The 24748-nt window shown below is 39.7% G+C and overlaps 1 protein-coding gene across 1 annotated transcript; it reads left to right on the plus strand.

The window, feature by feature from the left end:
- Nucleotides 1-14860: 14860 nt before the first annotated feature.
- CISH (cytokine inducible SH2 containing protein) lies at nt 14861-24455 on the plus strand. Its single transcript, XM_063291949.1, has 3 exons — nt 14861-15693; nt 21431-21657; nt 22128-24455. The coding sequence occupies exons 1-3, from the start codon at nt 15647-15649 to the stop codon at nt 22628-22630; spliced, it is 777 nt and encodes a 258-aa protein (XP_063148019.1). The 5' UTR covers nt 14861-15646; the 3' UTR covers nt 22631-24455.
- The last annotated feature ends 293 nt before the right edge of the window (nt 24456-24748 follow it).

Raw genomic sequence — 24748 nt, forward strand, 5'->3', positions numbered from 1 at the left:
CAGCTTGCAAGATACTCAGTCCAAAAACAGTACCACATCCTCCCATCAGATAGTTCCCCCACTGTTGTGTCCTCCCAACTTTTTGTTCCCAGGAAGGAATTGCTTTTCTTCTTGTGGGGCAGTGTCATAGACCAGACTAAGAAACCAATTCCATATACAGTAGGTCAGATCTACTTTTATTGTGACAACTGTAGTAACAGAAGCTTGCAAGTTTGAATGTGCTCTTCCCATTCACTTTATCTTCATTTGAACTAGGGAGGGGCCTGTCTGAGATGTTTACTCAAATTAGCTTCTTGGAATGGGCTCAAGCTCCACTTATCTGATCCTTGCTTCGATAGCGGCTTTCCTCCTGTTCTTCGAGGCCATTCCCTATTCCCTCTGTATCTTTCTGGACATACCTCTGTGTACAGCATATGTATAATATATAAAGTTAAATTGCAAGTATGTTCATTTTAGGACTTTAATTTTGTATATATAAAGTCCTAAAATGCACATACTTGCAGGCATGACAAGCATCTTTTTCAACTATTACCATTTATTTCCTACTTTTCCTTGTATTTTTTTTAAAGTCCAGTGATGTACCATTCATTGTTTTTCTAGTCACCCTCAGGTCCCAAATAACCTCTGTCTCAGGTGACTGGAAAAACAGTGAAATGATGCACATTCTGGACGTTCTTTTTTCTTTTTTAAAAAAAGCTCTAAGAGACTATGGTAAACATTGATTCATTTGAAAGGGCATTCACGCCTCTGAAAAGTAAGCAGTGAACTGCTGGGGTTAATCTGCAACAAACTGAAGCATGCTATCAGAAACAAGAAAGCTTGAGGTAACGAGTCATGGCAGTGAGATGGGTGTCCAGATAAACTATTTAAATAAATAGTACATTGTTTAAATAAATAAACATGAAATAGTTTCCTTCAGAAGTGGAGTAGGAAAACCAAGCATGAGGTCACTTTGACAGTGAGTAGCAGATTAATAGATAGCAATACCATCAGTTTTTGCCCTCCAGAAACAGTGGAGGAGCTAGAGAAATATATATCTCATGTTTTTCTTGGAATAGATTTTTGGCTCATAGCTGGTCATCAAATCATGATATGCAAAACAGGGACAGGAGCATTTTCATTCAAATGTTTTTTTTAGAAAAAGACAGGATGGAGGAAAAGACAAGTTCCTTCTTCTGCAGTTTTGCCTACCCCCATCAAGCCATATCCCTTTAGATAAAAGGTTAGGCCAGAACTCTGGAAATGATTGACAGATGAGAACAAATAGAGAAGGATTTTTATGCACAGGTAAGTCCAATGAATATACCATCATAAAACAATACCAGAAATAATATACAGCAGGGTTTTTCAAACTACATTCCATGGAACTCTAGGGCTCCAAGAGAACTTGATGTGAAAGACTTAAGGGCAAAACAAAAAGTTCATTCAAACACACCCAATTTTCTGTCACTAGAGCTTTGGCTCTTGATTAGGGATTCCAGGATGATGATGATGATTTAGCTAATAGGTTCTGTGGCCTGAAAAGACCTGATATAGAGTAACAGATCAGTTAGAACAAGTCACTATGAAAGCACCAGGCAGTCACTTGCAATGCATAAAATGGAATTAGTTTTGGATTTGCTCTTGATTCTGTAAGCAATAGAAGGCTGGTGTTAGCGAAATAATGCCCCTGGGAACAACCCAGAGAATCTGGCTGAACAGGATTGTGGCAGGCAAAGTTGCTACATTGTCTGATTCCCTTTTCCTACTCTAGCAGAATTAAAAATTGAAAAACAAAACAAAAAGTGTGAATATTATACTCTATTGTATAAATCTTATTATATAAAAAGCGGTGTTATCCTTAAGTGCAAAATCTGGCAGCTAGCCTGATGCACAAAGTAGAGGAATAACACTTTTGCCCGCACTGAAGGAACGAAGTAAGTAAGTTTATTGTTGTATCCACAGGTCATAACGAAGGAATACAATAAAATACAATACAATAAAATAACAATGAAATTATGAAATTATAAAATAAAGTAGTAAAATAAGCATTAGATATAAAAAAGTTACAGCAAAATAAAGCCAAAGCTACAACTAAGAACTTAAGTATTTCTTCCTAAGTTTAAATGACAGCAGAGCAAAGGAAGCAACTTGGTTGCTAACAGTTGGAAATACATCTGCAAGAAGATAAATCAGTTCTTCAAGGTCAGAGCCCTTCAGTTCACCTGCCATTAATAACTTGGCCCTGATCTCATTGCAAATGTGGCAGTGGAGGACATAATGGATAATGTCCTTCACTTGACCAACACCACAAGGACAGGGGCGTTGGACGACAAGGAGCTTACAAAATCTCCCTTCGAGATACCCGGAGGGCATGGTCTGCAGGTGAAGGGTTGTTAAGGCCCTTCTCGGTGAAGCACTGGTTATGTTAACCAGGTACTGGCAGAGGCTTCTATGTATTTTGTAATGATGATATCAAGATGAAAATTTGGATGATTGTACTACAGTTGCATCTTTATTAGCATCCCTTTCAGAAAGCCAATCTCTTAATATTTTCTCAATTCCAGGATCTAAGTTTTCCCAAAGGTGGTAGGGAATACACTTGCAGAATGGGTGACAAAAGTTCACCCATGAAGGAACTGCACAGGCTACAGTTGCCTAGCTGGTGCTGACAGTTAAAGCCTCAAAGGGGTGAGAGGCTGATTCTTGTCTGAGAGCCTGCTTCTCCTGCTATAAACTGCCCAGTTACGTAGATCACCAGCAGAGGCCCTTCTGAAGATGCTCCCCTTGCCAGAAGCTTGGCTGTTAGGGATAGGGGACTCTGGTGTGATTCTCAGGAAATGGCATGCAATCCTCAAGGAGGCATGTTTAGTCCCCAATGTCCCAGTGTTTAGCAAGATGGCAAAAATGCATCTCTTTTCCCAAGAGTTTAATTGTTCATCGTTTCAATGATTGCATTATAATTTTATTTTTTATTTCAATTGCATTGATTTTATTGCTATCTTTTAAACTTTTTATTGTTGTAAGCTGCCTTGGGTGTTGCTATATACAGAAAAACAGGCTATAGATTCATTAAGAAAACAGTATAAAGAAAATTCCAAATCCTTATTAAGGCTTACTAATGTCTTATTAATGTCTTTATTAGGCCATCTCCAAAAAAAAAATGTTTTGGAGATCTCCAGATTTGTGGGGTCAGTCAAGATATGAAAAATAGATTGGCAGGAATGGGAAGATGGAAAAAAAGATAATTGAAATTGAAATAATAAAAGCATAGCTCTTGGATCACCATTTGCAGTCATCATCATGACTTATCTCTGATCTTCAGCAAATCATCCAGCCTAACTTTGGACCGCAACCAAGGCAGTTTCCCTTGGTGAGATGGCTAATATGTTTTTTCTCAATAAAAATAAAATTCTCTGAGCCAGTTAAATTTTTATGATTTCTTAGCCAAGCTTGTTTCTGTAGGAACAAATATGGTAGGTCATAAATTCCTCTGAGTTAGCAATTAACCACTATCACTTGACACTAGAGCTTAGCCTTTTGGCTATATAGTCTGCACCTCCTTATAGATACTTATCGTCTCAAATACAAATCTAATTTTTTAGAAATACATTGATAGTATTATGATTCATAGAGACATGCTTTTAAATTTCCTTTGTCCCTGTAAATGCAGTTCTTCTGAGTGACCAATGGAGGACATGGTAATAAGCTATAGGAGTTGCAAATGGCATAGGATCCTTTCACTCATTTGAATTATATTTATTTATATTTCCTTTTTTGAAGTTCTGGAGTGCCCCAGATTCAAACATTTCCTTTCATTTTTATGAATATGGAAATTAAATATTAAAGTTTAATTAGCTAAAGACCCTGAATGTACTATTTCCAAACCATAAATCTGTTCCCTCATATTCATATGCAGCTTATTACTGTACTTTATCAGTAAGTCCTTGGAAACAATTAAGCGAGAAAATCCAGTCTATGCATAATGGATGGAGAGGGTGGCCTTGATGCATGAGAAAAGAATTACCATTATTAGGGATTTGTTCAAAGGAATATATTTTTCAGCCATTTTTAGAAGAGTTAAATTCTCTATTAGGAATGGTAGAATTTTGCTTAGTGAGAAATATGTGCAAAACATTTCATGATTGAAATGAGGGATGCCAGGCATACCCCTGTCCCCCATGGCTAGCTTGGCATGGACCAAGGAAGAATAGAAGGAAATCTGTGTTTACTGTTTCATGAAAATACCACAGTCTTTGTCAGTCTTCACTCTATGTTGTGGGAATGTAAAAGGAACTAATGCGGAGACTGGGAATCTTCAGTTCAGCGACAGGAAAATGAAGGAATAAGTGTCAGCCCCACTAGGTAGACCAGACCATGAAAGCAATTCCTCCGGAAGGCTAAAACTACTTTTACTGAGATTGGCTATAGTAAGAGAATCTTGCAAGTCTGATTGTGCTGTGCTTCTCTACCTTCTTATAGTTCAGTGAATTAGGGAGGTGTCTGTCTGATCCACTTCTGAATATTACTGGTCTGTTGTGGATGTAAAATATGTTTTGTCCCCTGTTGCCCTGTGATCAAATCTTGCACATCTCCATCAAGGTCCTCTTCCTTACTGTCTACAAAGCCCCATTCTGACAACTACTTTGAGTGACTGAACTGGAAATGCCGATAACATGCTCTCAAAATTCTAGATATACTCTTTGGTCCAAGAGTTGCCTCCCCCTACCCTAGTTTAATCTACAAGTGTTGTTGATAGTAGATGAACTCACAAATACTCTATGGCCATATATTGCTATAGGCTGGGTCTTGGACTGGAAGCAGCATCTTTTTAGGGAAGTTTGCTGAGAAGGTGGTCACACAGCAAATCCAAAGAATTCTGGACAAGCCAGATTATCTAGACCCCTTCCAATCAGGTTTTAGACTTGAGCATTGGACCAAAACAGCATTGGTTGCACTTGTAGATGATCTCTGACAGGAGCAGGATGTTGCACCCATCCTTGCTCTCCTTGATCTCTCAGCAGCTCTTGATACCATTGATCATGGAATACTTCTGAACTGTATACTTTCAGTGGTTGGGAGTTGGTGCCACTGAGTGCTGTAGGGCTTGATGCTCTTTCCACTCTTGTTTAACATCTACATGAAGCTGCTGGGTGAGATCATCCAAAGGCATGGGTAGAGGTATCATTAATATGCCAATGATACCCAGCTTTATATCTCCACCCTGGACTGTTTATGTATTGCCACGGAGGATCTGTCTCAGTGTCTGGAGGCTGTGGGGGTTTGGATGGGGCAGCCCATTAAAGAGTGCCACCTGGCAGGACTCAATTAGAGAGTTTTTTCTGTCGTTCTATTTGCCCTGTGGAACATCATTCCCACAGAGATGAGATTGGCCTTGACCCTGTTGGCCTTTTGCAGGCCCTGAAGATATGGCTGTATACCTGGGCTTGGGGGTCAGAGTGTCTGTTGGAGCCTGTGAATTAGTTTTGTTGAAATATTTGCATTGTATTGGTAGGATTTTTAAAAAATCTCAGCTGCTGATCGTACATTTATTTTGTATTTTTTGTTGCTTTGTGCTGTTTTTTAAAAATTGTTGCTAGCTACCCAGAGTCACTTGTGTGAGATGAATGGCCATATAAATGGAACAAATAAATAAATCTCTTTAGCATCTGGACAATTCTTGTCCCTTTGGTAAGCTTTCCCAAGAGAATCTGCTGACTCTGCTGAGTCTATGATACTAATGCATCACTACATAATACTGTGAAAGGCCAACTTGGAAAACAGCCATACATCTATCCAGTTCAATCCTAAGAATACCTGGAGAGAGGAATGGTCCAAGTTGTCACATTGCGGCTTGGTCATTAGCAATCCCTCTTCCAAATCTCCTGGCTTTAACCTGCCTCACTCTGTCTGGATGAAATTGAACAGAATCAGATGTGATACTGGAAGGAGTGCCTCTGCTCTGTATCTGGAAATATTCTCCTTTCATCTTAATCACTGGTTTTTAAATTTACAACATATTTTTAGTCTCAGCTGCTGGTAGTGAATTAGCATTCCTACACTGCAGTAGCTCTTTTAATCTTTTCAGATAGCAGTGTGTTTCATGAACACTTTCATTAACCTTTGGTTAATAAATATTAATAGTCCGTTAAATAAAATGCCTAATTCTCTAATAAAGGAAGCAAGAATGTACTTCAAGCTTGTAAGAAACATTTAAGTAGTGTTGGAACAGCACACTGAAAGTAATCAAAGTAATTGGGGACTTCCAGTGGGGACATGGAAGACTGAACAGCTGCGCCCACGGGCTTAGTGGGCGGAACTGACAACATGGCAATTTTTTTCAGGCTCAGGCAGGTTTTCCTGAAGCCCAGGAGTGTTTTCCAGATAAAGGAAAACACCTGGAATCACCCCATTTGTCCTCCGGATGGCTGCTTGCAGCCAGAAGATCACAAACAGTGTTTCACATTCGACTGGTAAGACCTAGGTGGAAGGCGGGGCCATCATCATTTTCCAAGCTGCACTGTAGCCTTAAAGGGATACTAAGACTGGCCACCCTATTTCTAAATCGCCAATTTATATTTTTTTAAAAGTATGCATACCCTAAGAGGCTTTCTATAGTGAGGAGAAGGTGGCTCTCTTGGTGCTTATCGTTATTTTGGGGATTACTTAAAAAAATTTTTTTAAAGTTTTTATTTATTTATTTAATTTTATATCCCACCTTCATTATTTTTATAAATAACTCAAGGCAGCGAACATACTAAATACTCCTTCGTCCTCTTATTTTCCCCACAACAACAACCCTGTGAGGTGAGTTGGGCTGAGAGAGAGAGTGACTGGCCCAAGGTCACCCAGCTGGCTTTCATGCCTAAAGCAGGACTAGAACTCACAGTCTCCTGGTTTCTAGCCCATTGTCAAATATAAAGGAGGATTGACAGTAAACAATTGTCTTCCTGTTATTATTTTTGTATTAAATTTGAAGATATGAGCATTTTCCTACACATTGAATTGGTTGATTTGAACCTTCAGCTTTCTGTTTCTACTTTCCCTTGGGAACTGTCTGCTTATCTCATTTTCACTTGTGTGAATACATTCCAGAACTTTTCCATATCTTTGACTTTTGCTAGTTAAGCTCCTAGGTGACGCCATAATCTATTCCATGAGACATAGAAGATTTTAAACAGATACTTTCTGACTTCCATCAAGATAGAAGGGGTCATTATGGGAGGTTTTCTGAAGAGAAGTTGGAATTTTTGAGGGGGGCAGTTGGACTGTTTGATTTTTTCAAGAGAAAAGTTCTGTGCACATTGTGGGGATTTATAAATGCTCTGGTTTATTTTGAAGTGGAATAAGGGTTAAAGAATTTTTACCTAGATTGCTTTTAGGGTTTGACTAATGTTATTTGTTTTTCTTTTTTGGGTTTATTAAGATTAGGACTATCAAATATGTTGTATTATTAAGTATAATGGCAGACAATTTATGTGCTTCTTAGTTTGATTTTTATTATAGTAGACAAAAATGTACAGAATAGTAGTAGGAAGGGAATAACAAACTAAGTGTTATCTTTTGGGGGGAAGTTGTTTAGGAGGTCTATATGATTTTTCCCCCCTTTATTTTAATATAAGTGGAGGGAGTAACTGTACTTAGTGATTTTCATAATATGCTAAAGGGGAATGATTTATAGAAATAATGTGGTTTTGGTTTAATATAGAGTAAGAGATTGATTATGGAAAATTTTTGTATATCCTTGTTGTTTGGAAGTCAGAAGTCACATATTTCTGTAATGTTGAAAAAAATTTCCTCTTGTGCTTTCACACCTTTTTAGTTCTTTTTTCTTTTTTGTAGTTTTTTGTTTTTTCATAGCTTTTATCTTTGTCTTGAAACTTGTTAAAATTCTTTTAAAAAAAAGAAAGTAATCAAAGTAATTAACATCAAGCACTGGTATTTTTTAAAAAACAAACTTTGCATGAAGTATGCATGAAGGCAATTCTGTTTATTTATATCCAAAATATAACTTCCCTTGGGAACTGTCTGCTTATCTCACTTTCGCTTGGGTAAATACATTCCATATATACTTTCGAATATAATCTTGAATCCAAGACTTCTCTAGCTGTGAAAATTTACACCAGTCTTCCATGTTAGTATAGTGTACAGCCTACTGAAATGTTCTGGGCTGGTACCATACCAAATCACTGTCACTGAGAAAGTGACTTATTTATTCTGTAAACTGCACAGGGAGAACTTCTAGGCAGATAGGTAAAGGTAAAGGTTTCCCTTGACGTAAAGTCCAGTCGAATCCGACTCTAGGGGGCGGTGCTCATCTCCGTTTCTAAGCCTTGGAGCCGGCGTTGTCATAGACACTTCCGGGTCATGTGGCCAGCATGACGACTCGGAACGCCGTTACCTTCCCGCCGAAGCGGTACCTATTGATCTACTCACATTTGCATGTTTTCGAACTGCTAGGTGAGCAGGAGCTGGGATTAACAACGGGAGCTCACCCCGCCGCGCGGTTTCGAACCGCCGACCTTCCGATCGACAGCTCAGCGGTTTAACCCGCAGCGCCACCGCGTCCCTAGGCAGATAAGTTATTGCAAAATATGCAGATCTTTGCTTGCCCAACTGGAAGGACAAATATGGAGTAAAACAGTTTCATTATTTCTTAACACAGGCATGAGAAAAGCAAGATGCTTGTTGGAGAGGTCTCTAGCAATTACTTGCTAGATAAGGCTTGAGTCAAATTTAACAGCAGGATGCTTTGATATGTTCCTGGCAAGTGATGTTGCTTCTATAAAGAAGCAGAACTTTATCCCATCTATAGGACAGAATTGAAAGAAGGGGAGCTGACATTAATGAAAGAACAGGACTACCTAATTATGGTACCTAGCACTGAACCCAGATTTATTTTTTATGAACACGAGATGGGTGGTGAAGAAATACGATAAACAAACAAACAAACAAACAGTGGTAGCCTGAAGGACCTTTTATTGTTTTATTTATCAAACTTTTACCTATTGGCCTCCTGGTTTTTAATATTTATAGGCCACTTATATCTGTATGGCATAAGGTTTTGTGGCCAGGCTGACTGCTGCTAAGTTGGTGTGAATCAGCAGAGAAAAAGACCCCCCCCAAAAGGGGGTGGTGGAGAACAGGCTGAGGTATGGCCTTGAAGGGCAGCTGTGCTGTCACGAGGGCAAATAAGCTGCCCTAGCTACTAACCAGAGCTGTTTTGGGGCAGATGGAGGCAGCATTTTGATTGGCCAAACCTAGGATATAGATGTTCAGGTCCAAAGCCCCGAAGGGGGACCTCACATTCTCAGTGGCTGGGGAACATGCTGATGATTTGAGCAGTAAAAGGGGAGAGAGAGAGGTTGCCATGTCTGAGCCTGTGCTGCTTTGAGGCATCAGTGCAGAAAGCATCTTTGGAGAGTCTGTGTGGGAAGCTGGTGGTTGGAGAGAGGCTATTCTGGACTTCAGTGAAGCTCTCTTCTCAGTGTTTCTCTGGAGCTTCAGGGAGCTACAAAAGATTGTACTGTAACAACAATCTTTTGTTTGCAAAAGTTTTGGATTTTGATGGTGGACAGGTCTGCCCTCGAATTACAGTGATTCTTACAATCAAGCCAACATTGATCACTCAAACCATGGAAAATGGGGAAATCGTAATGTTCTTGATGTAGTTGTGCTTCATTGTCACCAGTCTTGCATTTTGCATTTTTGAGTGATGATTATTTTATTTATTCACAAAGATTTATTTATTTGTTTGTTTGTTTGTCTATTTTTGCTACTAGTCTGATTTGTAGACTGAGGACATCTATTATTAACATTGTACCATGTATCATATATATCTCAAGTTGATTTCTTATCCTTCTCTTTCAACCCAACAGTCAGCTCCTTCTGTATTGACACAGATGCCCATCACTTCTTAAGAGCACCCTGAAATTTGGCAAACGTATTCCCCAAAATTTGCATTTTTCATATATTCTGTTCCAGACAAGTAACAGATTGGTATTGATGATGATAATGGTAACTTGAAAACTTCATGCTTTTCATTTCCTTGTCAAGCTTTACCTTGGCTACAAAATTCACTCCATTCTGCTGAATACTACTATTAATAACAACAACATCCCCCTCATGGACCTCGCCATAGTGATGGGGCCTGTGTGCTTCAAGGAAAGCAGGGGCACTTGTGGGTGATCTCAAGTCCCCTCCTTGTCCAGAGAGGAATTATCAAAGAGCCGGTCTACTTGCTGGCTCTTCTTTCCACTGCAGTTGTCAGCTCCATTTTTTGCAGAGCTGTCTTCAGTCTGCCATTTCTTCCCTGGAAGTCTCAAATATCTGATGTCTTTCCATGAAAGACTGGCTACCTGATTTAATGGAATATTACAGACTGGAAACATTGAAGAATGAATAACAACTGGTAGGACATTTTTAATAACACAGAGACAACTACAAACCAATTACTTGCTTGCCAACAATGTTCAAGTGGTTTACTTGTAAATTAGCAACTGTAATTTGAAATCACATATTCAAAAATTCACTGTATCAACTTGAACAAAAAATTAACTGCCCAAATTAATAAGGAACAAAAGATCAATTGATGATTGATAAAAAGATACTATAGTAAAAAGCTCCACTTACAGTATCACAGGTTGCAAACCTCTTACTTTTATGTTTTAACCAGTAGATGGTGACACTGTGTTTTGAAATCCTGAATGGACTGTTTAAGAATTATCTTCAGCTTACCTTTTTTGAGCTTTCTGGCAGTTACTCTGAATTTCTCAGAAGGTTGGTAATAAAATTTCTTTCTAATGACACTTGTTTGAACTATTGACCAGAAACATAATGCATTCTTAAAAGAATGTGCAAGCTTTATTCTTTCCTAGGTTTTGAATTCATCAGGCAATGTAGCACAAAAAGCAGGAAATAAAGAAATAATCCCAAATTAGGCCGGATCTTTTTCATTCTGAAAAAGAAGACCGCAAACTGAAAAAAGTAATAAGTAAAAAATCAGGTTATGAGACTTCACCTGGCACCCTGAGACATCCTTATGATACATATGGCATAATAATATTGCAGGTAATTCCTAAATCATGTTTTTCCAGGCATCAGGTATTTAAACACACAGAATTGAACTAAAATCCACTACAAGATCTCACATAGCCATTTCATTCTGCCTGATGAACACAAAAGCTTACATTCGTTAACTAGCCAACAGAAGGTGGGGTGTTTCAGAATCAATTAGGAATCTACTCTGAAAATAACAATAACAGCATCAATTATTTTCCCCAAAGAAGTGGATTTTTCATCAGATCTATTAAGGTTTGAGCTGTAATCTCAAGCAGTATTGATGACTGTTTATAAAAACTCCATTTGTACTTACAGAAGTCATTTTTCAGATTTTTACCTCTAGATGGCACTTGCTGACACACCTAGAAAGCATACAAAGATAGGTCTTTTTTCCTGTCCATAATTAACTGCAGTGATCATAACACTAATGTGAAATACATCTAAATCTCAAAAATGTCCACTTTGAAATGAAAACTGATTGGAAACTGCATTGAGCTTGCAATTAAAGTGCAATTGCAGAGCTTGTAATGAAATTCACACAGTCCCTTTCCAATGTAACTGATTAGTCAGATCTTTTCCCCTTAACTGAGAGCTAGTGTGAATTTGGGGGGGGGGAGAAAAAAAAGCTAATTAGCTACCTGAGTGAGACTGGGGGAAAGGAGTTCCAGGAAATAATAACGCTCTCTCACTTATGTCCTACACACATATCCCAAGCTGTTGGTTTGACTTCAGTAGTAAACTGTTGTATTTGGACAGCTAATCTCCGAGGATCGGTCGGGCCCAACTAAATAAGTAATTTCTATTCTAGCCTTGTGAGAATATCTGGTATTTTACTAGTTAGATAGCATTAACTCATATTATTCTAGTGTTTTCTCACAGTCCAAAATCAATGTAAAGAAATGTAATGACAAGGTAAAAAGATATACAGTAGTATCTTAGCTGGTGCAAACAGCTGGTGATCACATTTCAGTCACTGAAGGACCCTGGACAGCTGGTACCAGCAGGGAACCCTGGGATCTCCTAGGGTGAGGTTGCACCCAGACTTTGATAAGCACCAGAGGATTTTAGGATTTAAGTGTCTATGATGTGGATTGGTCAGAGCCATTATTTTCTATGTGGCAATATAGGCTGTGCACCTCTGTGATACATATTATAGTCAGAGTAGCATGCATACTCACAGGCATTTCAGGGCAGAACAGGCTCTATTAGAGCAGCTTGTCTCATTGCATAGGACACTGTCTGGCTAAACTCACCCCATTAATCATATTTATCCTACCTAGTTGGACAAGATAACTCATGAATTTTTCTTCAGGTTTTTAGTTGCTGTTTATGGAATTTAAATCCATGTGGAATCCATGCTCGATGCAGCTGAACTCTGGTCCCATAAAATAGACAGTTCCCCCACAAACACAGAAATATTTGGACTCCAACCTGTGCTGGACACTGAAACTATCACCATTACCACCATCTCCAGGGTTTTCAGATTGCAGTCTACGGTGTGATCCTACTATGTGACAGATGCATTTGGAACTGTCGGCTGTCTTGGAATCCCTGATATATACCTTTATTAAATTGACCTGTTAATAAAGTTTTCAGAGACCGCATGAAAAGGAAAATAGTATAAGAACTGTTAATTACAGTATGCTATTCACACGATAGAATAAATTTCAAATTAATGGACCCTTTAAAGGGAGGGAATGCCCATTAAGTCAAAATGTCTGCTAAATATGAATTTTCATCTTCTATGTTATTGGAAAAAATAACTGATTTAAATGAAGTCGTTTGCAATTAAATTTGTTTGATGGATAAACCTTTCTTTAAGGAAGATCGATGCTTTGGAACTGTGGTGTTGGAGGAAAATTCTGAGAGTGCCTTGGACTGCCAGAAGATCAAACCAGTCCATCCTCCAGGAAATAAAGCCAGACTGCTCACTGGAGGGAATGATATTAAAGGCAAAACTGAAATACTTTGGCCACATCATGAGAAGACAGGACAGCCTGGAGAAGATGCTGATGCTGGGGAGAGTGGAAGGCAAAAGGAAGAGGGGCCGACCAAGGGCAAGGTGGATGGATGATATTCTAGAGGTGACGGACTCGTCCCTGGGGGAGCTGGGGGTGTTGACGACCGACAGGAAGCTCTGGCGTGGGCTGGTCCGTGAAGTCACGAAGAGTCGGAAGTGACTGAACGAATAAACAAAAAAATGGACAAGCATTCTGTTTAACCAAAACTTGTCCATTAAATGGGGTTGAAGTCTGAGTAAAAAAATTGTCCACTTTATCCGCTAAATCAAGGTCTGTTAAATCAAGGGATTACCATAACTCTTTAAATTTTTTAAACCAATACATGAATACAAATGTTATATTGCTAGTAATAATTACAGCCAGCAAAACTGTTTAATGTGTTGTAGCAACTTATTTCTTCTACTATATCAGAAAGATTAATATTTTGATTAAGTATTTGATGGAAATTATATTTGAAATTAAGGAAGGAATCTGCACAAAACTGTAGCCTGTAACTTTCTTGAAATCTTCTTGTGGTTTAACTGAATATGGTACGTAGAGGCCTAGCTCTTGCACAGCCAGGGAGGTTGGAACCCACCGTCCCATGAAAAACAACCAAATATGCCACAGTCCAATGCTTGGTAGCAGTTTGCTTTAGAGAGCTACTTCTAAAGCACCCATCCCATACTGCAGCTGTTGACTCAATTACCCCCGTTCCTGGTTTTGAATACTGTCATTACCTCCCCGCCCCCAGAAAACCCTCCAGATTCCTCTTTTACACAAGCATCTTGGCAGTTTACAAGATATCCCATTGCACCATTACCCCCAGGATATGCCCAATTGTCTCCAGTTTCAGAATCACTGCCACAGTGCCTTGTTTCCTGAATTAACTGAGAAATGACAATCCCATTAAATTTCTAATTGCACCGCAAAGTGCACCGCAAAGTGCAGGACCATAGAATTACTGTCCCATTCTTTGGGGTGCAGCATACTGAGTTTCTGGGAGGTCTTGCAGATAAATACTCTTAAGATTCTGCTGCGAAATTGCTCCTACAAGTTGGGCGTTAGGGCTGTCTTTCCTAATCGTTTTTCTCAGAAGTCCCTAATGCATTTCATTTGTAATTTGTACCAGCTACAGAATTACTCCAGCATGTTCACTCCTTCCTGGCTTTTCATCGTTTAAAGAGAAAAGGATAAATGAAAATTAACTCTGTGTGTTTCTAAAGAGAGGGCTGTGCTTCACGCATTCGGAAAGGAAAGCAAGGGCATCCACCAGCATCTTTTCGCTGCAATGCCTTCATTCCCCCAAAAGGTTTAACGTTCATTTGTTGAAATGACAAAAAGGGACGCCAAAAACTCGTGTGCTGCTCAGAAAAGTTTGTAGAGGTGGAGTGCGGAGGAAGGAACTGGGGCCAGCCTAAGGAAAGCAGCCTTTGTTCCTCTGCCGCGAAGGCAGGCGAAGCTCGCCTCCGCTGGTGCTCTCCGATCAGACTCCGCTTGCGGGCGGCGGGCGCAGGAGAGTCACCTGGAAGGTTAGCGCTCCCCTCTCCGGCCACATGGCCAGCGGCGCCTCCAAGCTTTCCGCTGATTTCAGGTCTCCATCCCCTCCCAGGGCCCTTTGTTGGGACCCAGAGTCGGTCTGCGGGTTTTTCACTAACCCTACTGGGCCTGGATGACTGCAGCATCGCGCGTCATCCGACTCCGATTGGCGGGGTTCCGCGCGTCCGGCCTGCCCTGCTGCACTCTGATTGGCAGAAGGAGGGAGGCCAGCCCCGCTTTCCTGGAAAGTTCTTGGAAATCTATCAAAGGTATTTCCTTGAACGGGGAGAGCGGCAGAAGCAAGCGCTGAATTAAAACGAAAACACCCAAGTTTCAAGTCGTTCGGCGCGGATCTCCTAACACGCTTCTCTTTCCACCCGAGGGATTTGCGGGGGACGCGTTTTGGGGAGGATTATTTCTGACCTTAGGAGACCGCAAGCCTTAAATGAAGGTACCTCATACGGCCCCTTCTATTTATACTTTTCTTTCTTTTTTTGTGACTGTCGGAACAGTGATGTGAATACAATACAATTCCAGGAATCCACCACTTCCTGGAATAGATTAAAAGGGCGCAAACAAAAGATTACTGAGTAGTAGTTCCCCCCTTCCGCTCCCCGCGACCTGCATTTCTTCAAGAGCCGGCTTTGAGGCAGGCGGCTGCTGTCTCCGCTCCATTCTTCTTCCCGAACTTTTCCGCGGGGAGAGGCTATTTATTCAGAGATATTTATTTTTTATTCCCGTTTTTATTCGCGGGGACTTTCTGCGCCAACCGAGAAGGAGGTTTGTTTTAAAAAATATATAATTTTTAACATTTTGTTATCGCCATATTTTAAGCTCAGCCGGAGTTCATTGGAAAAGAGCTACGATCCCGCGCCTTTTTCTGTTCGTAATTTGCTGCGGGAAAGTCTTCTCCTGGAGCTTATATTCTGTGGGCGATTCCCGAGGTGATTTTCAGAAAGCTTGTTGAGACACTTCTAGACTTCTGATAACATACGGACCGGTTGTGGCAGCCTTCTGTTTGGGAACAAAGAAGAAGCAGGACTTTCCCCCAGTTCTCTGAGGACTTGATGCTCTTTCCTTGGTCCTGGAGTGACATGATCCTCTGCGTTCAAGGGTAAGTTTCCTTACAGAGAACTACTTTTTTAAAACAGCAGTGCAATCTTCTGCAAGCTTGCTCCAAAGTCAGTCCTGCTTTCAGTGACAGGTTACTCCAGCTCCCTAGAAATTTAGGATTATAGCCTCAGTGGGCCAAGGAAAGGGTAGCAAGTGGATTCTCAGACCCTGTTTCGGCAAAATTATGGGTTTCCATAAAAAATCAGTGGCTCTGATGGTAATTTTTTTTACCTGTCAAGAGTTTTAACATTTTGTGTACATTTTCATTTAAAGCAAAGCACAGAAGTGGCTAGATGTAGATATAGATATAGATATAGATGATAAGATATAGATATAGATATAGATGATAAGATATAGATATAGATATAGATATAGATGATAAGATATAGATATAGATACAGATTATAGAGATATAGATTATATAGATATAGATTCCACCACATTCAGAGATCTTTGAAAATGAGCATATATTACTTCAGTTATGAGGAAATAGAAAAATAAATATGTCCTTCCCATGCTGTATGTCTTTTAAAGTGAAATGTCTTTAAATCCAACTGAGCTGAAAAGAAGGTGGGGCAACCATCCCAAAAAGAATTCCAGATCTGAACTGGGTCAGAGCACTTTGCTTTGAATAGTAGAGGTCCCTGATTTGAAATTCCAACCAGTTGAGTTATTAGTTTGGATAGATTAAACCTACACAGATTATGACCGGGGATAATAGCTGAGTGTATGTGCATACTGTATGTGTGAGAGAGGTCAAACATCGAACTATATACATATGATGCTAGGCAATGGCATTGCATGTTTGTCTCTGTGTGACTATTCAGAAGTCACAGCCATTGAATTCCACTGGAACTGACTTGTAAATGAGTGAGTACAGAAATGAGTGAGTACCCTTAGGGTAATGCACATTGGATTAATTGGGTCTTTTCTGTCCTTCAGTTTAATGCTTTTCAGGTTCTGCTCTTATTATTAAACACATTTCTAATAACGAATCCTGTGTATCTTACCTGTTTACCCAGCCGAAGATTTGCCGTTCCTTCGGGTCATTTATAAACAAAATAATTACATTGTTTTGTTTAACCTTATATGGGCAGGCCCAATAAACTACTAAACATGTCCTATAGGCACTGTTGGTCATTTAAAACTGTTCTAAATAAGATACTAAATATTATCTCTAAACTATTGAAAGAAGTAGAGTTTTCTGCCTCTTCCTTTGGGCTTTTGTTTTATTATCATGTTAGACGTACTACAATGACATTCTTTTCATTTTTATGTTGAGAGTCCATGTTATGATTTTTTATATTGTATCTGCTTCTGAATGACTGCTGGATTAAAGCTGTAGACTTATACGCACTACCCTGCAAACACTCTGCTGAACTAAGTTAGGCTTACTTAGGCATATATTGTAAAGTTGCATTTTAACTGTGGTAGTAGATACGTCACTAGATGGAGATACCTGATTTCTGGGTGTGTCTCTCTTGCTTCACCATTCAATTGCTTCCTGAGCTAACTTATCACTTTGGACACATTGCACTCTCTAGAGTGACATACAGAAGCCCAGTGTCTTAGCACAATGGAAATGAAAATGGCCTAGTAGCCTCCCGTGAGCTTCCTGTCTGCACAGGGATTGGAACTTGAAGGTCTTAAGGCCAACTTTGCCAACTGCAGCAGACTCCTTTTTTCATCCTGACGTACACACTTTTCTGGTTCCATCAGTCTTCAAGTTGATAGTTCCGTTTGTTATTCAGCAGTTTGTCCTGAAGCTATTATAGCTGCCCTGGAGTGTTCTCTTATTCTGTGTGCATAATACAGCATTGGTAGCCATTGTATCCTACTGCTGCAGTCGTTCAATGGATGTTTCCTAACCTACAACTCAGCAGTCTCTTTCGTATTCCCAGTGGATGTTTCTGCTAATTCTCACCTATACATTTTCCCGCTCACAACTTTGTTTGTCCCTCCATTTAAAGAAGAGGAAACCTGCTATTTCCCCTTCCTCCTCCTTGCCCTCACCAAGGAACAACCTCCTCTCTGAACTGTGGAGCTACTGAACCCCAAGGGGTCCTCCCACAGTGATTTCATGCAGAGAAGAACTTAAAAGTGCCATTGCCTTGCAGCATACAGATCGAAATCCTGAAAACAAGGGAAACAAACAAGAAACATCTCCTTTAGCCCCTCCCCCCAAAACAATAATTAAAGTAAACTTGTAACTAGTTTGGTTTTAGGAGTAATATAGCATTTAGGCCCCTTATTTGACAGTTACATGAGCAAACAAGGGGCTCTTTGCTCTCACTAGTTATCCAGAAGGCCTCTTGCTCAAAGAATCCTCTGCCAAGTATTTATTCACTCAAGAAAATACGATTACTTTTGTATTGTATTGTATTGTATTGGCTTACAATGGCATGTGCCCTCTTCTCCTCTTGGCAAGGAGGCCCTGAGATGGCCAGTGCCAACTACGCTGCTTGCCTCATTAATTGTGAGAGTAAAATTACTTCATTGTCCTCTCAGTCATGAGTATGAACATTCATTTGCAGGGTGGCAGTAGTGATGGAAAAAACAGTGACTTTATATGGCGTGCATGAGGAGGCCATGTGGTCGGGGGGGCAGATGGGAATGAAAAACCACTGATAAAAGCAAATTCAGGAGCCTTCTGGTTCCTCTCTTCTGTTCCTAAAATACTAGATGTTAGGGAAATGAAGGAAGATTTCATTGAAATATGTATCTTTGTAACTTTTATAGGTTTAAGTATGTATATAGGTTTATAGAGTGTCAGCAATAAATGGAGACTGGTCTTTTCCCTATAATGAGTAAAAAAGAAAGTCAAGAAATCTAAAATAGACCCAAGAGTTGTAGAGGATTAACAAAGACAAAAGGTTAAATTTAGTCTCAGTTACAAATGAGGACAAAAGGGGCAAGGTTTAAAGCTTTAGGCAAAAACACGGTTTCCCAAAAACATACCAACGTAATGTCAAAGACCCCACATTCCCAAAGGTCCTAAGGATAGCAGCAGTGATTTTCATGGGCTATCCTTTGCAGGTTATTTGAGGATCAGCGATGGTCTTCCTGAAAAAAATAGAGTCTGGAACTTGAACTTCCTTTCCTACATATATATTGTTCAGTCATTTGCAAGGATGCAAAAAAATAAAACAAACAAAACAAAAAACAAAGAAGCAAACCCATAACAGTGTTATGTCTGGTTTTCTCAGCTGTCTATCACACCCACTTTAGAGACCTAATCTAGTATGCAAGATATTAAAACAAAAAACAAAAACTAGTTGCTCAGGTCAATGTAGATACTTTCCTAAAATCAGCAGCAGCTGGGAGAAGCTATTTCATTTAACCTAATTGGGATGCTGAATATAGATGCTATTCTTTGCATGGAAAGGAATCTATATCACATCTGTGGAGAAAAGTTGAACTTCAATGTAGCATTTTAATTACTCCAGAGTTTTAACAGTATCTACAGGTTGATTTTTAATTGAATTTGTCATTCGATTAAATTTGTCATCCTTTCTCGCTAGACACTAGAGAGTGTTTTCTGGAAGTGATTTTTGAGTTCTCATACATTTCTACTTTAGAGAGATGCAAAATGCTTACAGCTCAGGAAGTGGTAAAATTTAATTTCTTAATAACGGAGTTTTATTTTATGCCTGCTTGGATGGATGGTTTTATTTTATGCCTACTTTTCCTTGACTCATAGTTGAACTTGAGTATTAAGTTGGAATAATTGCAGAGGAAAGAAAAGGCTGAATAGAGGGAGGGAAAAGAAGGTAGGAGATAGCATAGAATAGGCATTTAACCTTAACCCCTGCTTTCATTGGTAATACACTCATACTGCACACAGTCAATACTGGGGTATTATTTTAACCATTCAAAGGAGAAGCTATTTAATTAATGGAGAAAGGTGTTGTCAGTACCTGATCATTTGAGCATTCACACAATCACAGTCAGGAGGCTGGGATTCCTTTAATTGCTTTAATGAAGCGAAATGAATGGTACAGAAGGCAAGCTGCGAATAAAGAATTCCTGCTCAAACCTAACTTTAAAAACTACATTCCCTTAGTTAGTCCCCTTTCCCATGAAACCATGTCACCCCCCCTCCCATCCAGGTGGTGTTCCGGGTATATCTCAACCCCGTGTCCTTGATGTCCGCCATAGCCATAATAAACCACTTCACACTCCAACTTCACACCCCCTCCTATCTGGCGACACGGGGTCTATTCCTTTGACAAGGAAATGATGGCAGATGCTCCGATAAGGGGTTTTGTAAAACCTTTGATCAGGGGGATCTGACAGGTGTAGTGTTTTTTATTTTGTTACCTGTGGACCCTGTTATGTTTGCAAGGCTGAATGATAAATAAACTGGGGGTGAATGATCAAATTTCTAGTAATGCAATATTTCCGATGGGTCCACAGCCTTGTGGGCAGTTGGAAACAGCTGTTAATGCATGTAACTGGTAGAGAAAGCACCAATGTCAGTGTGGCAAAAAAATATAACTGTATGAAAATCTTTGAAAGTCCTTGTCTCCAAGAATATCCTATTATGACTTAGACAAAGTTACAGATTGGCATAGCATAAGAAATGCTTCTTTAAAACACTAAGGCAGTTTCAAACAATCTGTAATGCTTAAGTGGCTCCTTAAAAGTCACCATGTTGCATGGTGAAACTGGATTGTCAAGTGTTCAGCAGCAAAAAGAGACAAATGATGCTAACATTTGCTTCCAGGCAACTCTATAGAGTTTAGTGTCACTATTGAGGATTGATAGTGGTCACCTAGATTGGAGGGTACAGGAGACAGACTGTTCATGTAGTTAGAGCCACCACAGGGCTATCAGGGCACATAGGAGGCCTATATAAATGCCCATTTCAGATCACCCCAGGAGAGAAGTTCTACCTTCAACTTCCATCTGCCATACCCTTTACATTTTATTAAATAGTCACATTTAGTTTAATACCAACTTTTGGAGGGAATCCTTCCAAATACCAGTATATCTGTCACAATGTTATATTTCCTTACCAAATTAAATTTGGGGGAGTATCTTAAAATTTTGAAGAAGCTAATGGCATCATTAAAGATGCAATGGAAAGTTCCATTGACTCAAGTGGAGCATCCTTTAGAAGAAATATGCATAAGCCTGCACAGAGGGAGACCAGAATAATGCTAAATATAGGATGAGAGTTTGGTGTAGAGATATTTTTTGACTTCACAGCAGTTCACACTTTTCCCTACATTTGTTATTGTGAATAATAAATTTAGTGATTTACTGAGTCAGATAAGATGTTTCTTTAAAGATGAGTAACTTTTAAAAACAGGGAACAAAGATTACCCCAAAAAAAATCACTTGAAGGGTGGAGTGTTCTCCAAGAATCTGCACTGTGGTTTTTCTTTATCTGTTTGTAGTATTTGCAAAGCATCAAGATGAATTTTTAAATTTTATTCAAATTTTACCTGTTGAAAAATACAAAAACACTGTCTTGTTTTTTTTTTAAAAGGACTGGTGAGTGAAGAACTTATTTAAGAATTAAAAGAGCAAAGAACCCTGCCTCCAGTTATCTTCTTTGCTTTGAATTAAATGGGTGACTGCCATGAATACGATTGCCTTGTTTGTGGAAATGAACTGTAATGTGTGCTTAACTGCACAGTCCAATGTATGTGTTCCCAAATTAGTGATGCTGTGTTCAGTGATGCATCCATTTCAGGCAGAAAAGGAATAATCCAAAATGTCCTTCCTTTCAGATCCTATCCTTTGCTAGCAGAGGAGAAGCTCAGAAGGCCATCAGTTGAAGGCCTTGCAGTGAATGTGTCAGAACAGGTCATGCAGCCTCTGTCAGTCACATCCTTCCAAGAACAACCCGCCCCTCCCTTGGTAATGCCCAGGCTTGAAAGCAACCCACCTCAAACACGAGACCCAGAGGAGGATCTGCTGTGCATTGCCAGGACATTTTCATTTCTGCGAGAATCTGGTAAGGATCCAATCAGTACTTTTAATCCTTGGAAGAAGAACCTACTGTATATTGTTAAAGTGCCCACTTCCTTGCTGTTGATGAGAGGACAGATATTTCCTTTAGGGCAACCTGGACTTTAAAGAGCAGAATTCAGAACTCCCCTATGTGGTTAGTGGCAGTTGTCTCGGGCTGTAATCCCATAGCTCTTTGTCTGTAAGCAAGCCCCCCTTAACTCGGGGCACTTCCATAGCTCCCTGAATATGTCATCCCAAAGCTGACTTCATAAATGCCTTTTCATGTATCTGTGATACTTCCCATTATGATAGTGGATAACAGGTACTACTTGGGGAGGGAGTGCACTGTAAATGCCACCTGAGCTCATATATACTGATGAAATAGAAAGGGAATAATAAATATGTTTCTTTGCCCATTTTTTAAATGGATAGTTTGTCCTTCCTACCCATGTCTTTTCTGGGACTCTCTTCCAGGCTGGTATTGGGGTTCCATTACAGCCAGTGAAGCCAAGCAGCAGCTCCAGAAGATGCCAGAGGGGACTTTTCTGGTGCGGGACAGTGCTCATCCCAGCTACCTGTTCACACTATCAGTCAAGACCAACCGAGGCCCTACCAATGTGCGCATTGAATATGCTGATAGCAAGTTCCAGTTAGATTCCAACTGCCTCTCCAAATCTCGGGTTTTGGCCTTTCCGGATGTCGTTAGTCTTATCCAGCATTATGTTCTTTCTTGTACTGTGGAGAGCAAGAGTGATGCTGCTTACCCGCCTCCCGTGCCTTTACCTCCCCCGCAAAAGGAGATGATAGCATCGGCAGTGCATCTGAAGCTCATCCAGCCGCTCAGCCACAAGGACGTTGCCCCCAGCCTGCAGCACCTCTGCCGGCTACAGATCAGTCGATGCACTGGAAAGACAGACCAATTGCCTCTACCAAAGAGAATGAAGGACTATTTGAAGCAGTACCCTTTTCAACTTTAAAGGCACTGCCAGTTTGCTCGGGACAAGCAACTAAAGTAACATTGAGAAAATCCAGTTCTGGCAACAGAATGGCTTTGACCCACTGATGGGGTTATGTTCTTAAGTGGGCACAGTAAATAAACTGCCAACAGAAGAGACTGTTTTCCCCATCACCCTCTCCCTTATTTTTCTCAGCTACCTAATTTCATTCTTACATCATGGAGAAGGCGGTATGCATAAGGTACACAAAACCAAGGCTGAAAGCTCAAGGTGTCTCTCTCTGTGACTAGCTTTGCAGAACTATTGTTGGCACATGCAGACTACTTGAATTGTGGAGTCACCATTGCACCAGGAATGTTCAAGCCTCAAAGCTGTATTATTTATTCCCATGATAGCTACTCTCTTTTTTTTTTTTTTTTTTGCTACTTTTGAGTACATATAGGTTGAGTGTCCTTCTTTTCCTTTTACAAGCAAATTATTTAAAGATGGGCTCAAACAGTAGCTATGTGAGACGGTCTTGCAGTAGTTCAGTATGCACTTGAATGAAGTCTTCTGGCCATTGGCTACTCTGTAATCTGTCATGATGTATTCATGCTCAAATATAAGATGAATATATTGGAAATGTATTAAAGTTTGACTCCAGTTACAATCAACATCCAGACTTTAGTTCCCATCATGTTGGCACAGAGATAACTTGCTTATTCTTTCCAAGTTTATTGAGCTTGAATTAATAAGCCCCCTTTTCTCTCCCTCCCTCCTTGAAGAGAATATTCCCATTCTGAATCAGTCAATTAGAACCAAATGATTTGTTGTTAAAATTACACAGCGAAGATGCCTTCATATCTGTCCGATGAAGCTTAGCATTGTCCTTGGAGAAATGGTCACATCCTGAGCTTAGTATAAAGATCATTTCTACAGTGTTTGTTTATATTTGTTTGGGAGGGAAAACTCAGGAAACAGGCCATTTTTCTCCTATTACCACATTGGTGCCAACCCATTAGCTGAATGTTAACTCACATTATTGCTGTATTAGCACAAAGGAGCTTCAGGGAGAACACAATACCGATACATTCTTTACCACTGTTTTTGCTTGTGAGTATTTGCCCACTTTGATTCTGATGCTTGCTGAGGGGGCAGAGAAGATAGCAGGAATTAAGTGTCACTCCAGCTTCCATCTTTTCCAGTTGCTCTAATGCACCTTATATTTGTTAGGTAGGAAGCTAAGACACTACAGTGTTGGTTGTATAAGGGTAAGAAAGAACTCTTGGCATTAATTCTTCCTTCCACTCTTTCCTCTGTCTTATGTCAACAGTAGCTGAGGATGGAGAGTTTGTGTTGTCAAAAGATTGTCCATTATATGTTAAAATCCTCAGGACAGTTATAGATATATATTTTCATGGTTTTGTAGTTCAACAGTGAATACCTCTGCTATATGTGTGAGCTCCAGGAAGGGATAAAACCCTAGGGCAGTCTTTTCTAACCTGGCACCCTTCGAATAGGGACTACAACATTCTGAATTCTAACTGGTCCTGCTGGGGGAGAATTCTGGGTGGTATAGTCCCAGCACATCTGAAGCTGCCCTGGATACAGCTTGAAAAAAAGGGAGCAGTGTGCTCCATCAGCAATCCAATGTGGCTTGGTATATTTAGTCAGTGTCCATTTCTTCTCAGGTTTTTTTCAGGAATTGTTGTACTTCTGGTTTTATTTTAGATACTTCAATAACTGACAGAATGTGTGTGTGTGTGATGTCTGGTTTGTTGATCACAATGCTCTCCATTTCTGGAACAAGGGCAAATGAATGGGAAGATATCTATTAAAAATAAACAAACAAACAATACAATAAACGATATTTTAAAATACTAAAAATGTTTAAAGCATACTTCTTTTCCAGTTGCATGCACAATTAATATTTAGCCATTACTTGAAGTATAGAAGTAAGTTCATCAAATACATCTGCTAATCTTGCAGTTTTAAATATTGCCACTGATGTTTTAAATATTGAATTTTAAACATCGCTATGAAATTGCCACCATATTGCTGCATTATCTTATGATATTGTTCAATTTGGCTGCAAGGTGGTGAAAACCACAATTTCAGAATGTTTAAAAAGAAATTGTAATCCTAAAGTAATATGGGTTA

This window comes from Candoia aspera, chromosome 2, assembly GCF_035149785.1.
Source record: "Candoia aspera isolate rCanAsp1 chromosome 2, rCanAsp1.hap2, whole genome shotgun sequence".
NCBI classification, from domain to species: Eukaryota; Metazoa; Chordata; class Lepidosauria; order Squamata; family Boidae; genus Candoia; species Candoia aspera.

What these genes read in the sequence shown, in the direction of transcription:
- CISH (XM_063291949.1), top strand. Translation starts at nt 15,647, where the DNA reads ATGCTCTTTCCTTGGTCCTGGAGTGACATGATCCTCTGCGTTCAAGG. An exon ending in ATGATCCTCTGCGTTCAAGG is followed by an intron (nt 15,694 to 21,430) that starts GTAAGTTTCCTT and finishes CCTTCCTTTCAG; the next exon opens with ATCCTATCCTTTGCTAGCAG. An exon ending in TTCATTTCTGCGAGAATCTG is followed by an intron (nt 21,658 to 22,127) that starts GTAAGGATCCAA and finishes ACTCTCTTCCAG; the next exon opens with GCTGGTATTGGGGTTCCATT.